The sequence below is a fragment of the Ictalurus furcatus genome, chromosome 27, assembly GCF_023375685.1.
Source record: "Ictalurus furcatus strain D&B chromosome 27, Billie_1.0, whole genome shotgun sequence".
NCBI lineage: Eukaryota > Metazoa > Chordata > Actinopteri > Siluriformes > Ictaluridae > Ictalurus > Ictalurus furcatus.
The window spans coordinates 10,249,932-10,270,560 of record NC_071281.1 but is presented as its reverse complement, the minus strand read 5'-3'; the positions used below and the strand labels follow the sequence as shown (position 1 = coordinate 10,270,560).

General features: G+C 38.1%; 1 protein-coding gene across 2 annotated transcripts in view; it reads right to left on the bottom strand.

The window, feature by feature from the left end:
• mtss1lb (MTSS I-BAR domain containing 2b) overlaps positions 1-20,629 on the bottom strand; it is a 77,962-nt gene that overhangs the window by 56,344 nt on the left and 989 nt on the right. For both annotated transcript variants that reach the window (XM_053616585.1, XM_053616586.1), the window contains exons 2-3: positions 8,663-8,724; positions 8,486-8,559 (exon numbers count right to left, since the gene is read on the bottom strand). In XM_053616585.1, the coding sequence (XP_053472560.1) occupies positions 8,486-8,559; positions 8,663-8,724 (136 nt within the window). The remainder of the gene's footprint in view (positions 1-8,485; positions 8,560-8,662; positions 8,725-20,629) is intronic.

Sequence of the window (20,629 nt, the reverse complement as noted above, 5' to 3'; positions counted from 1 at the left end):
CAACAAGCTAGTCTTTTCAATCACAAGGAGCTTGAAGAGCGCAATAATAGCGCATGTCTGTACTAGGAAGGACTAATTCAAGGACGCTTTTGCTGAGAGAGACATTGGTAAAGTATAAATCACATGATAGGGTTGAACAACCATTCTAGCTTTATTACTCTGTACTATGGGATGGAGCATCTCCACTTGTTTTGGAACTGAAACACTCTTTTAAACCAGTTTATACCAGTTAATTTTTAGAACATATCTTAGGGTGTGTTTGCATAGTCAGCAGACAGGAAAATGTCTGAATAGTTTTGGGCATTGATCAGCAGGGTAGGGAGGGTTACTTTAAAAATGTATTCCGTTACAGTTACAAATAACTTCATAAAAAACAACATCAGTAATGTAATTCAAGTATCACAGTATGTAATCTGATTACTTTTCGGATTACTTCAAGGTCACGTATGTATAAAGTCAGGAGAAAAGCAACATGATCTAAAATACTTTTATTTAGAGCTTATTTTACAGCTTAAAAGCATGTCCAATGTTTGGAACTTTTTGAATAAAATAAAATAAAATAAAATAAAATAAAATAAAATAAATAAATAAAACATCACTGCCCAATGTGGGTAACATTACATCACTAAAGTTAGGGTGACCATATTCTAGTTTTCTAAAAAGAGAAAACCATGTTTTTTTGCGGGTGGGGGGGCAGGGGGTTGGACCTCTTAGTAGTGTTCCCTAGTGTTACTATAAATGCAGATTTCAATACACTGAAAAAGACACACGATTAGCACCACATAAATATGGCATATATATATATATATATATATATATATATATATATATATATATATATATATATATACACATACACACACACATAGATATTCCCTACATTCTTTTGAATGTCCATTGAATAATACAAAATATCAGATGCCACAAGTGAACCTTCTGCCATCATTTACACATTTGAATGGGCATGTAATATGAAGCAATGTGAAAAGATGAAATTTGCTGCTATTGTCAACTACAACTTTTTGACACCGTACACAACAGCACTTCACACGGTCGCTGAGAGTAGACTAATGGTTGAGATGCAGGAATTTGGCCAATAGTTGCTGCAAGCCTTTTATAATTGACCAATTGGTGTGCAAGAAGGCAGGAATTACAAAGAGGGGTTAAAGCAATGCTAACATGCGCACACATGATACAGTATTAGACCATAAGGACATCATAATGAAACTAAAGCTGAATCACGGACAGCTTCTCAAATCTAGAAATCCCGGCCGGACACTTTTTTAATGTCCGAAAAAGAGGACGTCTGGAAAAAAGAGGACGTATGGTCACCCTAACAAAAGCATTTCAGAGAACAATTTGTGTTCATTTCTACCAAAATTAACTTTGTGCAAAATTTATTCACACATGCAAATAAATTTATAAAATCTTTATTCTAATATTTTGAGATACTGGACTTTTGATTTCCATGAGCTGTAAGCTGCAATCATCAAGATTAAAACAAAAAAAGCTTGAAATATTTCAATTTATGTAGACTATATGAAAGTTCCACTTTTTTAATTAAATTATGGGAAAAAATTTACTTTTCCACAATATTCTAATTTTTTGAGATGCACCTGTATATTTTGCCTTTCTGCTTACTCTGCACTTTACTACTGTTGCTCAACTGGTTAGACGCTAAAATGAATTGTGTTATACTTGTGCTTGTTCCACAATGTCTGTAATTTATGAGATACAAAAGCAGTGTATAGAGCTACTGTTTTTGTTTGGTCTATCTGTTGCAGTGTAACAATTATTATTAAGATTTAAAGAAATTAAAATCCAAATGCAATTATTTAAGGAATTTGACAACCCTATTACAGTTTCTCTTAAGAATTGTGCAGGTCCAGAACACTGACGTTCCTCTTGGCTTATATTTGCTAGCAAGCTTGTGTGAAGAGTAACACCAAAGTGCCTACTCGAGTCTGGTGCTCACATCTGGAGGAGTAGTAACCCCCCTGGCCACACAAACACACAATCTAAAATACAACCCAACCCAGACTGCCAGTTGATGAGCTGGCACACAGGTTGTTTTAATAGCGCTGTGTGTCTGTGAAGGGAAGCCATTTTGCCCCCCTGGTGAATGAATTAGATTTATGACGTTCATTATGGTCGACTGTGATTCGGTTCACGTAGACTGGCTGTAAAGCACTGGGTGAAGAGCTGGGCCAACGCCATGTGGGGTGTTTTGGACAGACTCGGCTCTGTTAATATTCATGCCTACCACAGTAGTCTGAAGATCTTGATATTTTGGATCATGAATTAGGGATCTTTACCTTTACTGCCTTTATACACACATAAACAGACTCCACATATACAAGTCCATCTATTCAGAACGTGAACTTAACACAGAGCTTGTGTTGTACACTTCCTGGTACTTATTATACATGTGTCTGAAAACATAACGATGGTCAAGCTCCTAATTTTCCATAAAGCAAACACAAGTCATGATTATTGCCAACAGCTCTCAGGCTAGGGAAAGCTATATTCTTTGTCTGAAGAAGAGAACCAAGATTAGTGGAAAGAGGGATACAGGGAAAGGAAGAGCAGTAAAATGAAAGCAAATGAGAAGCAGATTAAAGGCAGTTAAAGGCAGGAAGCGTTTGTTTCCTTCCTCACCACCACAGACCCCCACTGTGAGGATGAAGGCCTGAAGAGAGAGAGAGAGAGAGAGTGTGTGTGTGTGTGTGTGTGTGTGTGTGTGTGTGTGTGTGTGTGCGTGTTTATTTCTGCTGCACTGTGGTTAACTGATATTTTGCCTATAGAAGTTCAGACTTGGCATTAACATCTGTCTCTGTATATTAAAAGGTGTATCTGTATTACCAATAGTTTCCCTTCTTCCATTAAATGTAAGCTTAGAGTCATTTGTGAATACTTGTGTACTGGGCAGCTATTTGGTCGAAACTATTGCTAAACTTCTGCTAAACTTAGAACTTGTCTCATATTCTGCTGCCAAAGACTTTTTTTCTAAACTTTGTCTACAGCTGATAGGATTATTGTAAATTCCCTTTATTTCACACAGAACTGAAGCTGTCTATGCAGCACGCTGACCTCACCTTCATTTTTCTATATTAAAATGTGTACATTGGTCATTTGTCAGTGAATTGGTCTATTCATTCTCACAATTATACTTTATTTATGACAGTATCTGTATTAATATGAGAACATTTTACCATTTGAGAAATAATGATTTAAGCAAGTAATGTTGTTAATACCTATAATCACACATGAAATATTTTAAGGAATAATATAAGGAAATAAAATAAGGAAACAGTTTGAATTTGGCAAATTATGTTCAGCCATCAGACGGCTTTCTTAAAGGAAACGGTATTACACCATTTGATAGCATTGCTATATTACAGTCAGTAATTTTACAAAATAGCCAGAAAGCATGCATGTACTGTAATTCTCCAGTCACTGAACCTTCTGTCTCTTGGGTATGTTCTAGAAACACCAGATGTATAGGCTAACTACCATACAAGCATGTTGTTATTAGTGCATATTGTTTGATATTTGACAATTTGACATTTCAGGTTATTGGCCTGTGCACTTATGTGCACTGTGGTCAAGTTCATCAGAGATGTGTTTGTAAGGGACTTATTTTTTTAATCCTCACTCACATAGCATCTACACATCAATTTAAATTATTTATGCAACTTTTTGTCGGTTTTTACTTTCCCCTCCTCTTTCTTGGGTGATTGTTGAAAGCACATGAAACATGATTAGCTGAGTAAAAGCTGCACAATGCCATGTGACAAGATGACAGTATGAAGAAAGCATTACTGACTGATCTCTGCTGTGAGTGCCTGACTTTTTTTAGGAAATAATATTCGACAGCTAAATATAACCACGTCGTTTGAGTTCACGTTTGGTAATAGATCATATTTTGGGTCTAAACTGACATTCGATTTCTTTTGGCAGATCTGGCAATACTGCTACTGAAGAAATGAATTCCACTTGTGATCATATCACCTGAGATGTTAAGTTTGAGTAACGCCTATGTTTTCTGGCACTATGTAACTGGAAGTGATAAAACTGAGTAATGCTCTGAACTAGTACTGCAGATACTGCAGGTTTAACACTTTGAATCCCACTGTTTAAACAACATTGTGTTTTGTATTTGTAAAGCTCTAAAAAATCATGAACGTCAATGGCAAGGGGGAAAATGGGATTAAAAAGTTACATTTAACACAGGGATTAAATGTTTGTATAAATCTTTCTACAAGTTCCATGAGTAGAAAAAATGTCACTAAACCTAGTCCCATAAATCTCCACAATAACAGTTCTGTTAGTTTCCCTTCTTCCATTAAATGTAAGCTTAGAGTCATTTGTGAAGACTTGTGTACTGGTCAGCTATTTGGTTGAAACTATTGCTTAACTTCTGCTAAACTTAGAATTTGTCTCTCATATTCCGCTGCCAAAGACGTTTTTTTTCTAAACTTTGTCTACAGCTGCTAAGATTATTGTAAATTCCCTTTCTTTCACACAGTTGAACTGAAGCCTCTCTCCGTTTCTCTCCACCTTGTTCTTCCAGACTGTTTGATCCCAAGCCTAAATAGCTCACTCTCTCGCTCTCTCTCTCTCTCTCTCTCTCTCTCTGATGTTGTTCCCAGCGTCCAGTGCAATTATTTATCAGGTCACATGATCAAATCAGAGTATTACATGAGCGAGCCTTAATAGCTGGTCCAATAAAATGACCAGAGCAGCAGAGATCTTCTAGAGATAAGCTGAGTTCACAGAAATGTCAAATCCAGGTTACATCATATAGTTTCTTACTCACTTAGTTTCCCAATAGATTTCTGGAAACATGAAGGACACGTTGAATCTTGATAACATGATAAATCCAAGATGAGGCCTATTCTATTCCCAATCTCACCTGCTCCTGCACTATTGTCTGTTTCCCTGCAAAATTTCCTAGTCAGTGTTTCTTAAATATAAATGAATTAGCCAAGCATTGTTAATAAGATAATGAACACACGAAATCTTTAGGTAATTAGTTTAGGCTATAACAAGTCAAATAAGAGGGCGGCCTATGGTTTCTTTTTGAAACAATACATTGGGGAAACTAGTAATATTAAGTAGAAGTCACAGCAGTTACGTGCTCTCTCTTTTTGTCTCCCAATCTTTATGTCTGCTCCCACCTGCCTGAAGGTAAAAATTCACTATGCCTGCAACTTTTGCTGTTGTCCATCAAATGCTAGTTTCGATGCAAACTACTTCCCAGTTTGTTAGACGCTCTCAAAACAGGTTCTATCAGTGTTCAATCAGTAAAACAAGCTAGTGAACCTGCAATAGACTAAATCTAAGACCTTCCAAATGCCAATGGACCTAAACCACATTTTTATAAACTTGAATTTCTGACATGGATTTACAAGAAATGTCTGCTCTGGTCCATTCTTCGAATCACTAAATCAGTGACCAATAGCTTTGTTCAAAACAGGGGCTCTCAAACTATTTGTAGCTAGGGACGCCTTTAACTGTAAAGTAAATTCCAAAGACTCCTTCAGCTCAGACTTATTTTATGACCATAATCCTGCTCTTCAAATATTAGGTTCATTGTTTAAATGTGTAAAATAATATTCTGGCTATTTATTGGTGCCATACACAATTTTCTTACTGACCTTTCTACTGCCCAAACACATGATGTCCAAGTTGGCATTATGTGTGTCCTATTAGTTTTTGAGTTAGTGAAGTTTGAATTAAACCATTTCAATGCAAGTTACCAGTCTACAATGCTTAATAACAAGCTTAATTTTCATAATAACTATGAAAAGCTAATAACTGGGTTTGATAATGATAGTTTGTGAGTTCCACCATTGTAACAAAATATAGAGTCCCTGGCTATTATTCATTGTCCCAACCACTTGTCTAAATTACTATAACCATGACCCTAATTCAAGTCTAGATCTCAAAGTTACTGTTAACAAAACACACAAAGTTTATATTTACTTTTTCAGCAAAAACCTTCCAACTCCATACTATCATTCTCCACAGGCCATGAGCACTGTGATGCTCTGCCTTCCTCCACCCCTGACTGTTTAATGAGCATTTGCTTCCATATTCTTTCTTCTTACTTCTCAGCATTCTCCATATGCAGTCTTGGTCTGCAGGAGAGGTCAGACAAGCCCCTCACAGTTTTAAGAGTCAGCACAGGATAAGCTCTAAAGCCTGTCACCTCGTTAAAAACTCCGGGCCCGTCTGCATTTCCCTAACACACTTCCTCAGCCTCATATACACACATTCAGTGAGACAGGATATATATTCATAACCTCAGGCAGATTAAAATGAGATGACAGAAAAAACAAATGAGAGACCAAAGGAAAGAAGGCAGACTATTAAGGTCATAAGTGGTTTTTAGTGTTTTCTTTAACACCAGTTTTCTCATCAGCCAGTTTCCCTAAAGGATCACAGCTCCATTTCATAACAATGACTGGCGCAACCAAAAATAACCTACAATCTCTTGCTCTGTCTGTCTCCAGCTTTGAGTAAAAGCTTTGTTCTTGTTCATTATAGTTATTTCAATTTTTCAGCCTTTTTTGTCACTGAGTGTCAAAATTCTACCAACTTCATCTACAGCTCAATGGTTCAAAAATAAACTGCACTTTTTAATCAATGAATACATTTATTAAGGCCAAGAAAACTTTCTCAAGGGAAAACGTCTGGGTTACGCATGTAACCCTGTTACCTGAAAAGGGAACGAGACGTTGCGTTTAGCATAACACTATGGGAAGCACCTCTCATGCGCAACCAGCATCTGAAGCTTGTGTAAAATCATGCCTATTTATAGGCCTGCCATGATCAGGTGACGTGGCAATTAAGCGCGTCGCGTGATATAAATATGGCACCTGTGAACCGCGCCATCAGCCTCTATTATCTGAAGCGAAGACACAATTCGCAGGCCTGCTCTGATATGACAAAGCTACGCAACGTCTTGTTCCCTTCTCAGGGAACAGGGTTACATGCGTAACCCAGACGTTACCTTTCAAAGGGAACTTCGACGTTGAGTTTAGCATAACACAATGGGAACGAGAATACCCACTCCGTCATACCGAGGGTACGGCCTGTTAAAAAAGACCAAAGCCCGAGGACCACTATTTTTATCATGCATTACTGGAAAAAAGGGGAGTTTTCTGTGGTGTGAGGGAGAGTTATATTCACTGGGGAGAAAGCACTCGTCCAGCCTAATACGAGCCGCTTCCTCAACCCTGGGCCAGTCTAGATTAAGTTTTTCTACTGTCCTAGTAATCACTTCAAGCAACTCTTTATATGGTTGAGAGCTGCATTCCGTTTTCGGTGCAATGGCTTCCCCTTCTGGCTCCTCGGAGTCAGAGACAGTGTTTTGGCTTTCCATAACGGTGGGAGGAGTGGCGACACGAGCTCCAAAATCTGGCGCGAGCGGAGCTGCCTGATTGTAAAGTGCTCACAATGCACACAGTCAGCCCTCTCAAGGGCCTTGTTGCATGCTCCACTCCCAGACACTTCACACAGAAAGTGTGTCCGTCTCCCCCCGTGATGAAACGGGAGCCAGGCATGTCACTCTCACTCATACTTTTCTCTTTTTTGTCTTTTCTAAAGGGACAGAATAGTGAAGAGATTTTTCTTTTTTTTAAAAAAAAAAAGAAAGAAATGACAAGTTCACACAAATGACCGATATGCAGTCTCGCTGAAGGTAATAAGGTGTGATTTACAGGTGCCGTTTTATATCACACAACGCGCTTTAATTGCTACGTCACCTGATCATGGCAGATTTCATAGGCATGATTTTACACAAGCCTCAGATGAGGGTCACGCATGAGGGCGCTTCCCACAGCGGGAAGCTCATGCAACATTGAGTTCCCTTGGAAAGGGAACGTCATCAGCAGTGATTGAGAAGCCACACATGAAATAAAAATGTGGCTATAATAAGCATGAACCAGGTGGATTACTTTCACAGTAATTCATTTTCTCAGAAACTGCAAATATTGTCAAATCAAAGTACAAATTGCATGAAGGGACAAACAAGAGAAGCACAAGTTTTGTGTGGTTTGAATGAAAGAGCTGGCTAATGTCAAGCTTTAATGCTTATGTGCTTGGTATTTGGAAGAGACATGGCATGATTACAGACTTAAAACTCTTGACTTAAAATATTGCAGTCACAAATGATACTGCCTATGTGTATTTGTAGCTGTATGCCTATGATGAGACTCTATGCTATAAGAATCAAATTGAATGATTATATAATTGTAAAAGCGAGTTGCTGACAGAAAGAAAACAAAAAGAATTAGCCGTAAAAAGCTTGGTGTGCCTTGGCCCTCCACTGGAACCTGGATATGCCACAAAGACTATAGACTGATCTTTCTAAAATGCCTAATTCTGGAAAACCCAAATTCTCTGCTTTCCAGCAAGTCTAAAACTACTCTCTTTTACATACACACACCACTCCACACACACATACACACAGTCCTACCTCGTGTGTTGGTTGCCATGTCTGCCACCTTTTGAAAGGCATCCAGAAAAGCCACTGCTGCAAGCACAGTGGTTCTAAGAAAGGAGACAAAGAAAGTGCATGATATAATGACAATATCTTTCCTCAGCCTGCAATAATAAGGCTTGTTCTGTAATGACAGGTATAGATGGCACTCACCGGAGCTGGGCATGCAGCTTGGTAGCCTTGGCACTGAAGTCCTCCCAGACCGGATATGAACACTGCAACAGAACAAAGGTCCACGTTAGGCTAAGCAGATCTGTGTTTACAAGAATTCTGATAGCATTGTAATCTTTGAATGGGGACTCTATCCGCGATCTATTGTATCTCGTAACACTTTTAGTAAAACAGGGGTCAGAGGGTTACAGCTGTGACATTTGTGTTCACGTGAATGCATAGCATTTCAATCACACAGCTCCATTAGGTGTAGATCAGAGAGGCAAGTTTAGTCATGTGTTGTGTGATTTACACATCCTGTGTGCGGTGTGTAAAAGTGTTTGTTGGGGTGTGATTTGGCCTGCAGGAAGAAGAGTCCCATGATAAGGATCTGCCTTGTTACCACGGAAACAGAGAGGGCACAGTGCTCCCTGTGACGTGTTATTAAGGACAATGGCACCTCAGTATGTCCCAGCCATTACAAAGCACAGTATTAAATTCAGATCACAATCAGAGGAACACACTACTGATTACCATCTTGAATTAATTACTGTCCACAATTCCAAGTAAAATTACAACTTATTGCAGTATGGAATGCACACTATCCAGCCTAATCTCTTGCTGTGTGTACCTGTGAGGGTAGGAGATGAGGAGGTGTGTTTGATCAGGTCATTCTTTGTTAGTGACGCAGTGAGTGTGCTGATGGGTGAAATTAACCTCACTCGAGAACACAGCTGGAGGTCAGAATTCACTAACACCACCCCAAACCCCCTAAAACGGTGTTCTCCTCCACCTTGCCTCACCAACCCAATGCGACTGTACCCCCTCCTGCGTCAGCACGACATCATGCCCCTGTGCCTTTAATACTTTATGGGGGTAGACAGGGAGAAAGAGAGGGGCAGGAGAACAAAGAGGGCAGGAAATAGCAATTTCTATAATGATTTCTGATATATGATGAAAGAATGACAGACAAAGGGGAGAAACAAAAATGGGTGCAATAAGAATAAAATGGTCAATAGGACTCATTTTGGAATAAAAACATAGGTTCTGACATATAAGGACAGGAGAGAAACACCAAAATGTAGCAAGATTGTATGAATGTAAATAAGACTGGGGAATAAAAAAGAATGAAAGAGTGGTAGACAAAGAAAGCAAGAGATAGTAGTGATTTAAGCCCTATATGGACTGGATTCGTTTTACATGAGGTGGGGTCTGAATTTTAGTTACTATAAAAGAACCTATAGAAATAACCCCAAGTGATATATATCCCATCTGAATTAACATGAATTAATATTCTTGGTAAAGAATCTGTTATATCCTTTGGGAAACAGCTTTGACACTTTTTTTGTCTCTCCACTTCTGTAATCTCCTTGTGAAGCCAAACCAAAACCAAGCATGCTACTGGCCAAATTTAAAATACAGGACATATATTGGTCTACGTAAAATACAGACCACAGTCAAAATGATTTGTCAGAAGAGACACTTCTGTGGGTTTTAGGTCCATTAGTGAGTTCCTAGCAATGCTCCACAGATAGCCTACAAGGTTTGACAGGTATTGTCTGCCATAATGAGGTAAATGACAACTGTGGATGTCTATTGTGGGGGTCAATACACAGGACGCCTGCAACAAATTAGGATAATCCATAATCACAATCATAATAAGAATAATAAATGAGAAACACAGAAACACAAGTATTAAAACAAGCAGTTATAATAAAGTTCAAAACAGTGAGTTTGCATTCATATTAAATGTGCATACATTGTGATGACACAATATGATTTATCCTGTCCGAATCTATTATAATTACTTCAATTGTCCTTCAGCAGCTTGACTTAACAGGCATGTCTGGAAACTTTATCCTGTCCAAATAGTAGAGCACAGACATGTGGACAGACAGTTGGAGCGAAAAAGGGATAAAATATCAGGAAAATGCCAAAACAAAACATGACATTAAAAAGAAAGGTAATAAAAATAAACTGAGAGAGAGAGAGAGAGAGAGAGAGAGAGAGAAGGAGGAAAGCAATAGCCAGCTCAGTGGAAATTATTTTAATACAAACACTTAAACTATATATATATATATATATATATATATATATATATATATATATATATATATATATATGAATTGGAGATCAATAACAGACAAAAAATAGACGAAACAGGAAAGGAGAGAATGAAAAGAATGTAAAAAAACAAAACAAAAAAAAAAAATAAAATAGACAGACAGATATGGCCAAAAAGGACAAGTAATATGAATGCTTTGCATTAAAAATAAAACATCTGACAAAGGAAAAACAAAATAGGAAAAAGATGAGAATAAAGAAGCAGTAAACCCGTGCAGAACTGAAAAGAGAGCACAGTCCATGGTAATGCCGCGAAACTGGAGTCATCTCGTTTGATCTGCCGTCTCATTGACGCGTTTGATGTCAGACATTTCACTCTGAATCCAGAGAGTGATATTCCCAGTGGAACCCTAAACACACACCCAGACTGTTTGAAGTGCTCTATTCTGGTGTTAAGGCCTGAGGTCCATCATACTGAAGAGGGTTTGTGAGGAAGAGATAAGAGGATATGGTCCACTCCCTCTATGTCCAGATCCTCATTCATACCTCATTAGCATATTCACTGAGCTAATCTCAGAGCTGAGCAATCCCTCAAGCCAAGATCATTTTCATTCTTGCTATATCCCATCATCATCTTTGTGTTCTCCTTATTTCTTTCCTGGTTTGCCAAACATGCCACAAACCATTGGTAAAAAAGAATAGAATAAAAAGTAAAAGAGTGAGTCACACACTCTCTGCAGAAAGAGATGCTCGGCTGTACATGGAAATAAAGGAAGTGGGCTATTTTATCTTTAGCTTAAACAGGCAGAAAAAAATGGTATTACGAGTGCATTTTTATCAGGACAAAGACAGCCAGAAGGGTAACAAATGATAAAACACAGGCAAAGGATAAGACAAAAGCATCTCTTTTAAGTTGCTTGGCATGAAGATTTTGTATACACAAAGAGAAAAATTTGAATGACACTAAATTAAATGGCAAAATGTAGGGACACACAGCAATCCATACTGTTTTTCTAGATGTTCACAGACAATTTGCTGCATAATCAATGTCTGTATTGCTCAAGCACAGGACAGCAGCATAAATACAGGATGCTTTCATGAAATTAGTTCTTCGCAGTTCTATTTTTTGGCTTTAATAGGTGCCAAAAGATTTCCAGACTGAACTAAATATCAATGCATACAAAAAGGACTACATAAAAAATAAATAAATATTGTGATGCACTAAATCCACAGATGAAATCAGAAGGTCCTTGGAGGAATGTGGCCAAACTATCCACACTGCCCTACATGTAATCATAGTTTTATATCAACAAGGACATTGTCAGCATGAAATATTCCAAATTTTCCAATGAGAAATTTAAAGAAACCTTTCATGTCTGAAATGCAGTACAACACCCATCTTAATGGAAACCCATCTCCATCTTAATGAATACTTCCTTAAGAAACTGAACCAAATCAAATCAAATGCATCTGGCAAAAAATGTCTTCAGGAAATGGTCTTGAAGGGTGTGTTGCTGCTAATTTTTGTAGAAAGACAAAGTGGAAGAGATTTTACTATACTAAAGAGAACATGGCGTAACAAAAAATATAAGCAGTCCTAATCTGAGCTGAGGTTTGATTGAAGAGCATGCGTGGACTCGCACGCATTCAGTGAAGTTTAATGGAGACTCACACACTGTCAGGATGAGCCTTTATATAAATTGGAAATACTGGCATGAATTTCTAACAATTACAGATAAGGATATAAAGGTAAAAATGTCATTTCTGCACTGGAGCAAATTAAACAGCACAAGCATCTGTCGCAGCATTTGACACAACAAGCCATGTTAATACACTTACGAGTTTGTTTGACATGCTTAATATAGAACATTCTCATGCTTTAGGACGACCTGGATCATGCATTTTTCCTGCAGCAGCTCACTCTGTGACCTCTGCTGTTTTTCAGATGTGTTTTAATCATAGAAATGTGTTTCTCATCATTGTGAAGTGATGTCACTGAACCAACTAATTGATAATTAAATTTGGTGTCAATTATTTTAATTATCAATTATATCGATTAGTTGTTGCAGCCCAATTTTGGACCATTTTGTGAAATGAAAACAAACCTCTGTTTTTGAGTTCTATATATAACGTACTTTAATGTGGTAGATAGTTCTGAGCTAGTAATCAGAGCATTATTCACATTCAAATCTCAGGAGTACCAGAAAGCCAATAAGGAACTTTGTTTAAGAGTATGCATAAACATACTTCCTGCAGAGTTCGAATGATTTCCACTTTTCTTAAGGTGGCTATAATTGGAACCCTTTCTGAAAGTGAAACTCATTGTTGTAGGGTTCAACATTGCTGGGTTCCACCAGGGGGACAAAGTGAAGAGAATTTAAGAGTGCTAGTTTGAATGTATAAGAAACAAGGAATTCTTGTAATTATTACTGAGGATTTTCCTTTCAGAAAGGATGCCAAGTAGACCCCCTTTAGGAAGGTAGAATTCCTTATTTATCGAAAGAACTTTTAAAAACTTTTTTGTTGTTAAATTCACCATCTGCCATTATATTATACAAACCCACTTCCAAAAAAAAGTTGGGACACTGTGTAAAATGTAAATAAATGTAAATAAAAACAGAATCCAATGATTTGCAAATCTCATAAACCCAGTAGTTATTCACAATAGAACATTAAAAACATGTCAAATGTTTAATCTGAGTAAATGTAGCATTTTAAGAAAAAAAATAAGGTAATTTTAAATTTGATGGCCGCCACACGTCTCAAAAACGTTCGGACAGGGGCAACAAAAGGCTGGAAAAGTAAGTGTTACTAGAAAGAAACAGCTGGAGGTTAATTGGCAACAGGTGAGGCAGAGTCTTTCAGAAATAAAAAATGGGCAGAGGTTCACCAATCTGCGAAAAACTGTGTCTACAATTTGTGGAACAATTTCAGAATAATGTTCCTCAACATACAATTGCTAGACTATGAATATCTCATCATCTACAGTATATAATATTATCAAAAGATTCCGAGAATCTGGAGAAATCTCTGTGCACAAAGGACAAGGGTGAAAATCAATATTTCATGCCCGTTATCTTCGGGCCCTCAGGCGGTACTGCATTAAAATCAGGCATGATTCTATAATGGACATCACTGCATTGGCTCAGAAACACCTCCAGAACATTGTCTGTGAACACAGTTTGCCATGCAATCCACAAATGCTGGTTAAAGCTCTATCATGCAAAGAAGAAGCCATATGAGTAAATGATCCAGAAACAATCCAGTCCTCTCTGAGCCAAATCTCATTTAAAATTGGAAAAGTGGAAAACTGTTCTGTGGACAGACAAATAAAAATTTTAAATTCTTTTTGGGAACCATGGACGCCGCATCCTCTAAACTAAAGAGGACTAAGGAGGAGAGGACCATCTGGCTTTTTAGCAGCGCTCAGTTCAAAATCCTGCATCTCTGATGGTATGGGCGTGCATTAGTGCCTATGGAATGGGCAGCTTGCACATCTGGAAAGGCACCATCAATGCTGAAAGGTTTTAGAGCATCATATGCTTCCATCCAGATTCCATCCTATATTTATTTCTGAGAGACTCTCCCTCTCTAAGATACCCTTTTTATACCCAATCATGTTACTGACCAGTTGCCAATTAACGTAATTAGTTGCAAAATATTCCTCCAGCTGTTTCTTTTTAGTAACACTTAGTTTTCCAGCCTTTTGTTGCCCCTGTCCCAACTTTTTTTAGAGGTATTGTAGCCATCAAATTCAAAATTACCTTATTTTTTTCCTTTAAATGGTACATTTACTCAGTTTAAACATTTGACATGTTTACTATGTTCTACTGTGTATTGTGAATAACATGTGGGTTTATGAGATTTGCAAATCATTGTATTCCGTTTTTATTCGCATTTATTTACATTTTACACAGCGTCCCAACTTTTTTGGAATTGGTGTTGCATGTTATACACCATATTCTATAAATGGGTGGTGTTATTTCAAGCTTGTACAGTTGCTACCGAGGACTTTTGTACAGTGCAGTATATCATTCTCCATTTTCCAGAATATCACATCTAAATAAAATAAGCTTTTCTTTTTTTTTGCTATGAATAAATGTTTCTTATGTTCTTGCTGTATAAATCACTGCACACCCGTCTCTATCTTAATTCGCCCATATATGTCTATACCCTCTGAAAGGGCTCTACAATTGCTTATCTTCTCAAACAAAGAGTCTCTCTCCACTTATTTCTCCACTAATGAAAAGCTATTGAGCAGCCATTGCCTGGGAGTTTAAAAGACAAATTCTGTCAGTGCTCAAATGACTCATTTTCATTTCTGCTACAGAAATGAATAGCTCACTACGCAGCTTAATTTCTCTCTTCTTTCCTATTGATTTCAGGGCAATTCAGGGAAACATGAGTGAAACCATATTAGCATGATTCCATTGCTCCAGAACCATTTCAGACACTCAAAGAGCAGCACAAGTGAAAGAAATAAAATGAGCTTTGTTGCTAAATTCCTTGTTTCCCAGTTCTCAAGAGAAACACCATGATAAATCAGTGTTTGTAAGTCCACAAACAGAAGCTATAGTCTTTACACACATGACCTGGAACAGTATATCAGTGATGTTGATAACAGGGCTCCCACTGTGCATTAGGTTTCTTAAACACTGTGTTTGGCAAATCAGCCCTCAGTTTACATTAGCAGACAGCAGTAAGTTGTTGTCAGATGAAAAGAAGACTTTGCTGCATAATTTATGAACAAGGGAGATTTCGCCACACTAATGAAAACCAGTGATAATGTAGATGCCTTGTGGCAACGGGTCTGATGAATCGTTAGCCCCATTGAAATATTTGACATAATACATTAATTTATTCACCTTTTTTTTCAATTCATTATTCATTACTGCTTTCTCTCCAACCAATTCCTTTTTTTCTCACTTCAGACATATCGGGTATTGTTGCAAAGCTCGAATGTAATTTTTTCACATCTGATATATTCCACAAATAAATGAGATTCTAAATCCAAAACATATCCAATATATGGAATATATTGACATCAAATTTTCGTTTTAATTTTTGTTGTTATGTGACGATACGCTGACTCCTAATAACTGTGCCTGAGTGCAGTAGCTGGCTTCTGCCACAAGCCATCACAAGGCTGACACAACATGATTACACAGAGCAATAGCCTAGAGAAACGTTGTGATGGGACAGTCATGTATGTAAACAGACGCACAAAAAGTGAAATGTTTCCCTATTCATTCAAAATCTCACACCCACTTTCCATTTTCAAAGATTTCAACTCTTCACTTCACCACTCCTTACTTCGCAGCCATAACCACTCTTCATGCGAGATGTAGGTAGTCATAGGTAATGCGGTGCTTGCCAGAGCAGCAGTAAGGCATCTTTTCATCTCATTGTTATGACTCGTGTCACGTTTTAATGAAATCTTAACATATTTGGAAGAAACTCTACTTGTACAATATCATCTCTTATATGGTGGGGATCATGTTAAATCATGGTGATGCTTCTGGTAAAAAGTTGTTGTTTTCAGCCTAGTGCATTTTGGCAAGGGAATGGATGTAAACTGGATATGGTTCAGGATGTATACGGAAACAGAGGTGACAGAAAAAATCATATTTTTGTCAAAATATCATAAGTTTGACAAAGCATCAAGGCCCAGAATATAAAGGCAGTAAGTTTGATAAAGATGTCTGCTGAACCTGACACTGCAGATGTCACACAGCAGAAGATATATTTCGAGGAACGTTTTTGTGTTCCCTTTCCAACACTCCCCTCCCCCACCTCTTACACAAATGAATGTGGAAAATAGAAGCACACATGACTCGTCTGAGGGAGAGGCATTGATAGGTTGGTGGATTCCAAGAGACATCTTATGAGCTGAGCTACTACTTTAAAGTCAAGCTGATTGGCTTTGGTCTTTTCCGGGCTGAGGACAAAAACAGGCAGCTTGTCTTAGTCTGTACATCTTACTCACTTCCGTGAACAAATAAGTGAATGATGGAGAAAAGCAAATGATCTCTAGCTCCTACATTTAGCACTGCAGCCGGGGACCATGTTGTACTGAATTATGGAAACCACTGACCATGGAAAACTGCTGTTCCTCCTCTCTCTCTCTCTCTCTCTCTCTCTCTCTCTCTCTCTCTTTCATTTCTTTAATCCTAAATGGCCAAATTCTTTCATTTGTTTCTGTTTGAATGAGTCCATCCTTAGTGCTAGTTACTGGTCAATGAATAAGCATTGAGAGATTGACATACCTCCCATTAATAAATTACCCAATGAATACATGTATCCTAGTGCCTCACAACAAAACATTTTTTTTTGTAGAAATAGAGTCATAAGCATTGTCAAGTCATTGGGTAAAGTGATCACACTTGGGTCACAGTGACATTGCGGGCAGGAATTTATGGTCTACAGAGATGACAACAACGATAGCTGATCATTCATATTCCATCTGGAACTACTTATTCATAGCCAAAGCTGTGGCGGGGAAATACATGGAAACATTGACAAAACTAAGACGAACATAGTATACTGGTCAAGTTCTGTAAAGTAAAGCGGTCATACAACTCAGCTGCTAGATGCTAAAATGAGCTATCAGCTTGTATTTATACACAATGTGTCAAATGAAAAATGAAGGTATAAATGATGACAGTAGAATTGAGAAAGCTAATCAAATCAACGCTAAACAACAACTAAATTAAATGCTGCCATTTATACTTAGTAATCAAGCTGTAAAAATGACCGAACTGTGCCTAGCACTTTATCACAAAGTTTTCCAAAGTTCAACGATGTTATCGCAAGGTTGTACTTGAAGAGTCAATGCATTATTTTCACTTATAGAAAACTTGCCATGTCTTCAACAAGAAGAATACATGCAATACTGGTTCAGTTTGGAACCTGCCCATAACCTTTACTCCAACAGGGACAGACTTGAGCGCTAATCCTGCCCAAATGCTCTCTACCTAGACAACGTCCTCTCAAATAGAACACAGAAGTAGTTGAACTATCTGCACAATTCTTTACATTGAATATGATAATAAATCCTGACTTGTTGCAGCTAAAACCTGGTGAAAAATTTAATACATGTAAAGATGTAGCATTTACAATGGCAATGGGTTGAAGGAGAAATGTCCTCAAGGAACTCCATGTCTTTTCCTTTCCAAACTTATATTTGTGCAAAAGCCACAAAAGCACGAAGAACATCACCACACCTCAATGTCACTGATAGAAAACTGTATTTTCATTGAATACTACAACCCTTGGAATGAGTTCAAAAGCAGGCATATTTCATCTACTACTACACAGAATGATCAATCTTTATGAGGTTTCCCAAGAGTCAGCAGATGGAAGAGACAAAATGAGTTTGACAGGTCCAACAACGCCTTAACCAAGCTGGCTCGCTTCCAAAACAACTCCTTCCAAGGCGGGACAATTCATCTTTAATAAGCCTTTAGAAGGGCCAATGAAACACATGCTCGAATGATACAGCAGCCCTACACACTAAATAAATAAGTGGAAGTCCATGAGTAGTCTCACTAGGATTGTCAGGTTGGGAAAAAACTGGGTGGAACTGAGAAGGGGAACACATGCTCTTGTTCACACGTTCTTCAGCCCTGCAAATAGCACTGCTTGTGTGGATACTGTGCACTCAGTAAGCTCAGATTACATTAGAACCAATTAAAGCCATGGTTTCATTTGCCATTGGTGTTGATCCTTCTTAGTGAATATGTTATTGGATAAATAACATATGTTAAATGGTTAAAAAGTTAAATGGATGATGAAGTTACATTTCAGATGAGTCCTGTGCAGACTGAGGGCTAACCTTCGAGTCAGCTCATACATAGCTGAGCTGCCTTTGTGTGTGTACATGTATGTGTTGAGTGATTCTTCTCTATACGCTGGTGTGCACATCTCAGCAGGAGGCCTGTAAATGTAAACAGGAGTGATATATAGCATGTCCAGCTGGCAAACACATGAGCGCTTGCATCATTCACCTCTAGCCCGGGTGGTCAGAATACGCCCCCTTGCTTCTCAAATATTGGATTAAAGACTGGGACTTGAGGTTCTTCCATCCTGCAATAAAATCTGATTTTTCCAACCAATAATTCAAGCTCATAATCAATATGCTGTTGTTACAGTCCATCCTTTAAAAAAGAGCATCTGAAGGCCAACACATTCAAATATGCACACAAGGTCATCCATATAAATCAACACATCTGTTCTAAAGGAGTTCATGTTCTCAGTTGCAAAGCATAAATCTTATAATATGCCCATTTTATTTATAGCCAATACTTGTTCATCTCCAGCCATTCAAATGCACACTTTCAAAGGAAATTTGACATACAATGGATTTAGGCCACAGCTCAATATTTTGATGGGGTTCCTACTGTATTCGTCCACCAGAACAAAGGCCATCCAGACAGCATGCTGGCTGTCAGATGCATATAAGGAGAGCGCAGTCATGCCCTCAGGGTGCCATCCCCCAGCAACAAAGGAACGCGGGCACGAAGCTACACAATCCAAGAGCAAACCAGACAAACTATGCATGCATACAGAGCATGGATTTCATTCATACAACAAAGGAATCACTAGTGCTGAAGTCTGCACATCCACAGAAACCAGATGGCTGATTACTCAATGTTCTGTAGAATCATAGCGAAACTGTAGCATCCGGAAAGGCATTTAATAACTTCCCTGTGGTTCTGAAGCAATCCCAGCATTCATATAAAGAACAAGCGCCACCACAATGAACAAGCAGCATTCTATGAGTTCATCTGATTTTATAATCGTAAAAAATTCTCCACATGGCTTTCAAAGAGCTTTGAAATGTCACCAAGCTTACCAGAGTGAATATATCTGCCAATGAATGATCAAATTTAAAAATGAGAGCATGCTGAATGAAGAATTAGAAGATTAGAAGATCAGGGTCCATGTCTGAAATATCTTAAACATCTATTCATTGTTTATAGTATCTATCATTTTGCTATGATCTAAGATCACAAATTTAACTACTGTACCATTCATCTCGAATATGCAGAAGGCCAAACCAATACCAATACCTGGACCTGGCACAAAGGTCATCATAATGAAAACACATCTGTGCCAGTTAAACAAGTGCCCAGTGGAACACTGACCTCATTGTGGCCTCATTTGTGCTTCAGTGCAAACACTGACCCCAGTGACTTAGTACAACAAACCTATTCCAACATACGACAGAATGTGGTGAGTCATGTTTAGACCCATATTTTTGCAATCCAGTGGTGCATAGGTGGCATGCAACCTACGGTATCCAGCATGATGAAGAAGATCAGTGTGTGTACAAAGTCAAAACGTAAAACCAATGGGAATAGAGAAAGTGGGCATGAAATAGAAAGATACAGCATTCCTATTTGGAGGAGAAGACATGGATACTCAGAACCTTGGTAGATCTGGTGTACTACAGCCTCTAAGTCAATATCCCCTTTCAGCTCATTGTCTCGAGCACCCAAAAATGGAAGGACAGACCATATCCAGGAGAAACCCACAGCCCTAAGCTTTCTATCTTTCCAACTGCCATGTATCTGTTCCATTGTGCGTCTTTAAAATAGACACTAGATACATTAACCCAATCAAGATTCATCAATCAAGATGTCAGGTACCTTTTCTGTAGTGCAGAAGGCAAGAGCACCAACCATGATTGGATGGCACAGAATGGTGAGGTTGTATATGCTTATTCAGCAGCAGATGTTTCATTGGTTTTGGGGAATTCAATGCTTCCTCTTTTTGTTGTTGTTTCAATTAGCCTATAGTAGAGGAATGTTGTTCCTTTAAGGTATGTTACAATAGTCACCATCAAACCCATATCAACCAAAATCAAGGATCTCACCAATGTAGCTCACCATATATCAAATTATT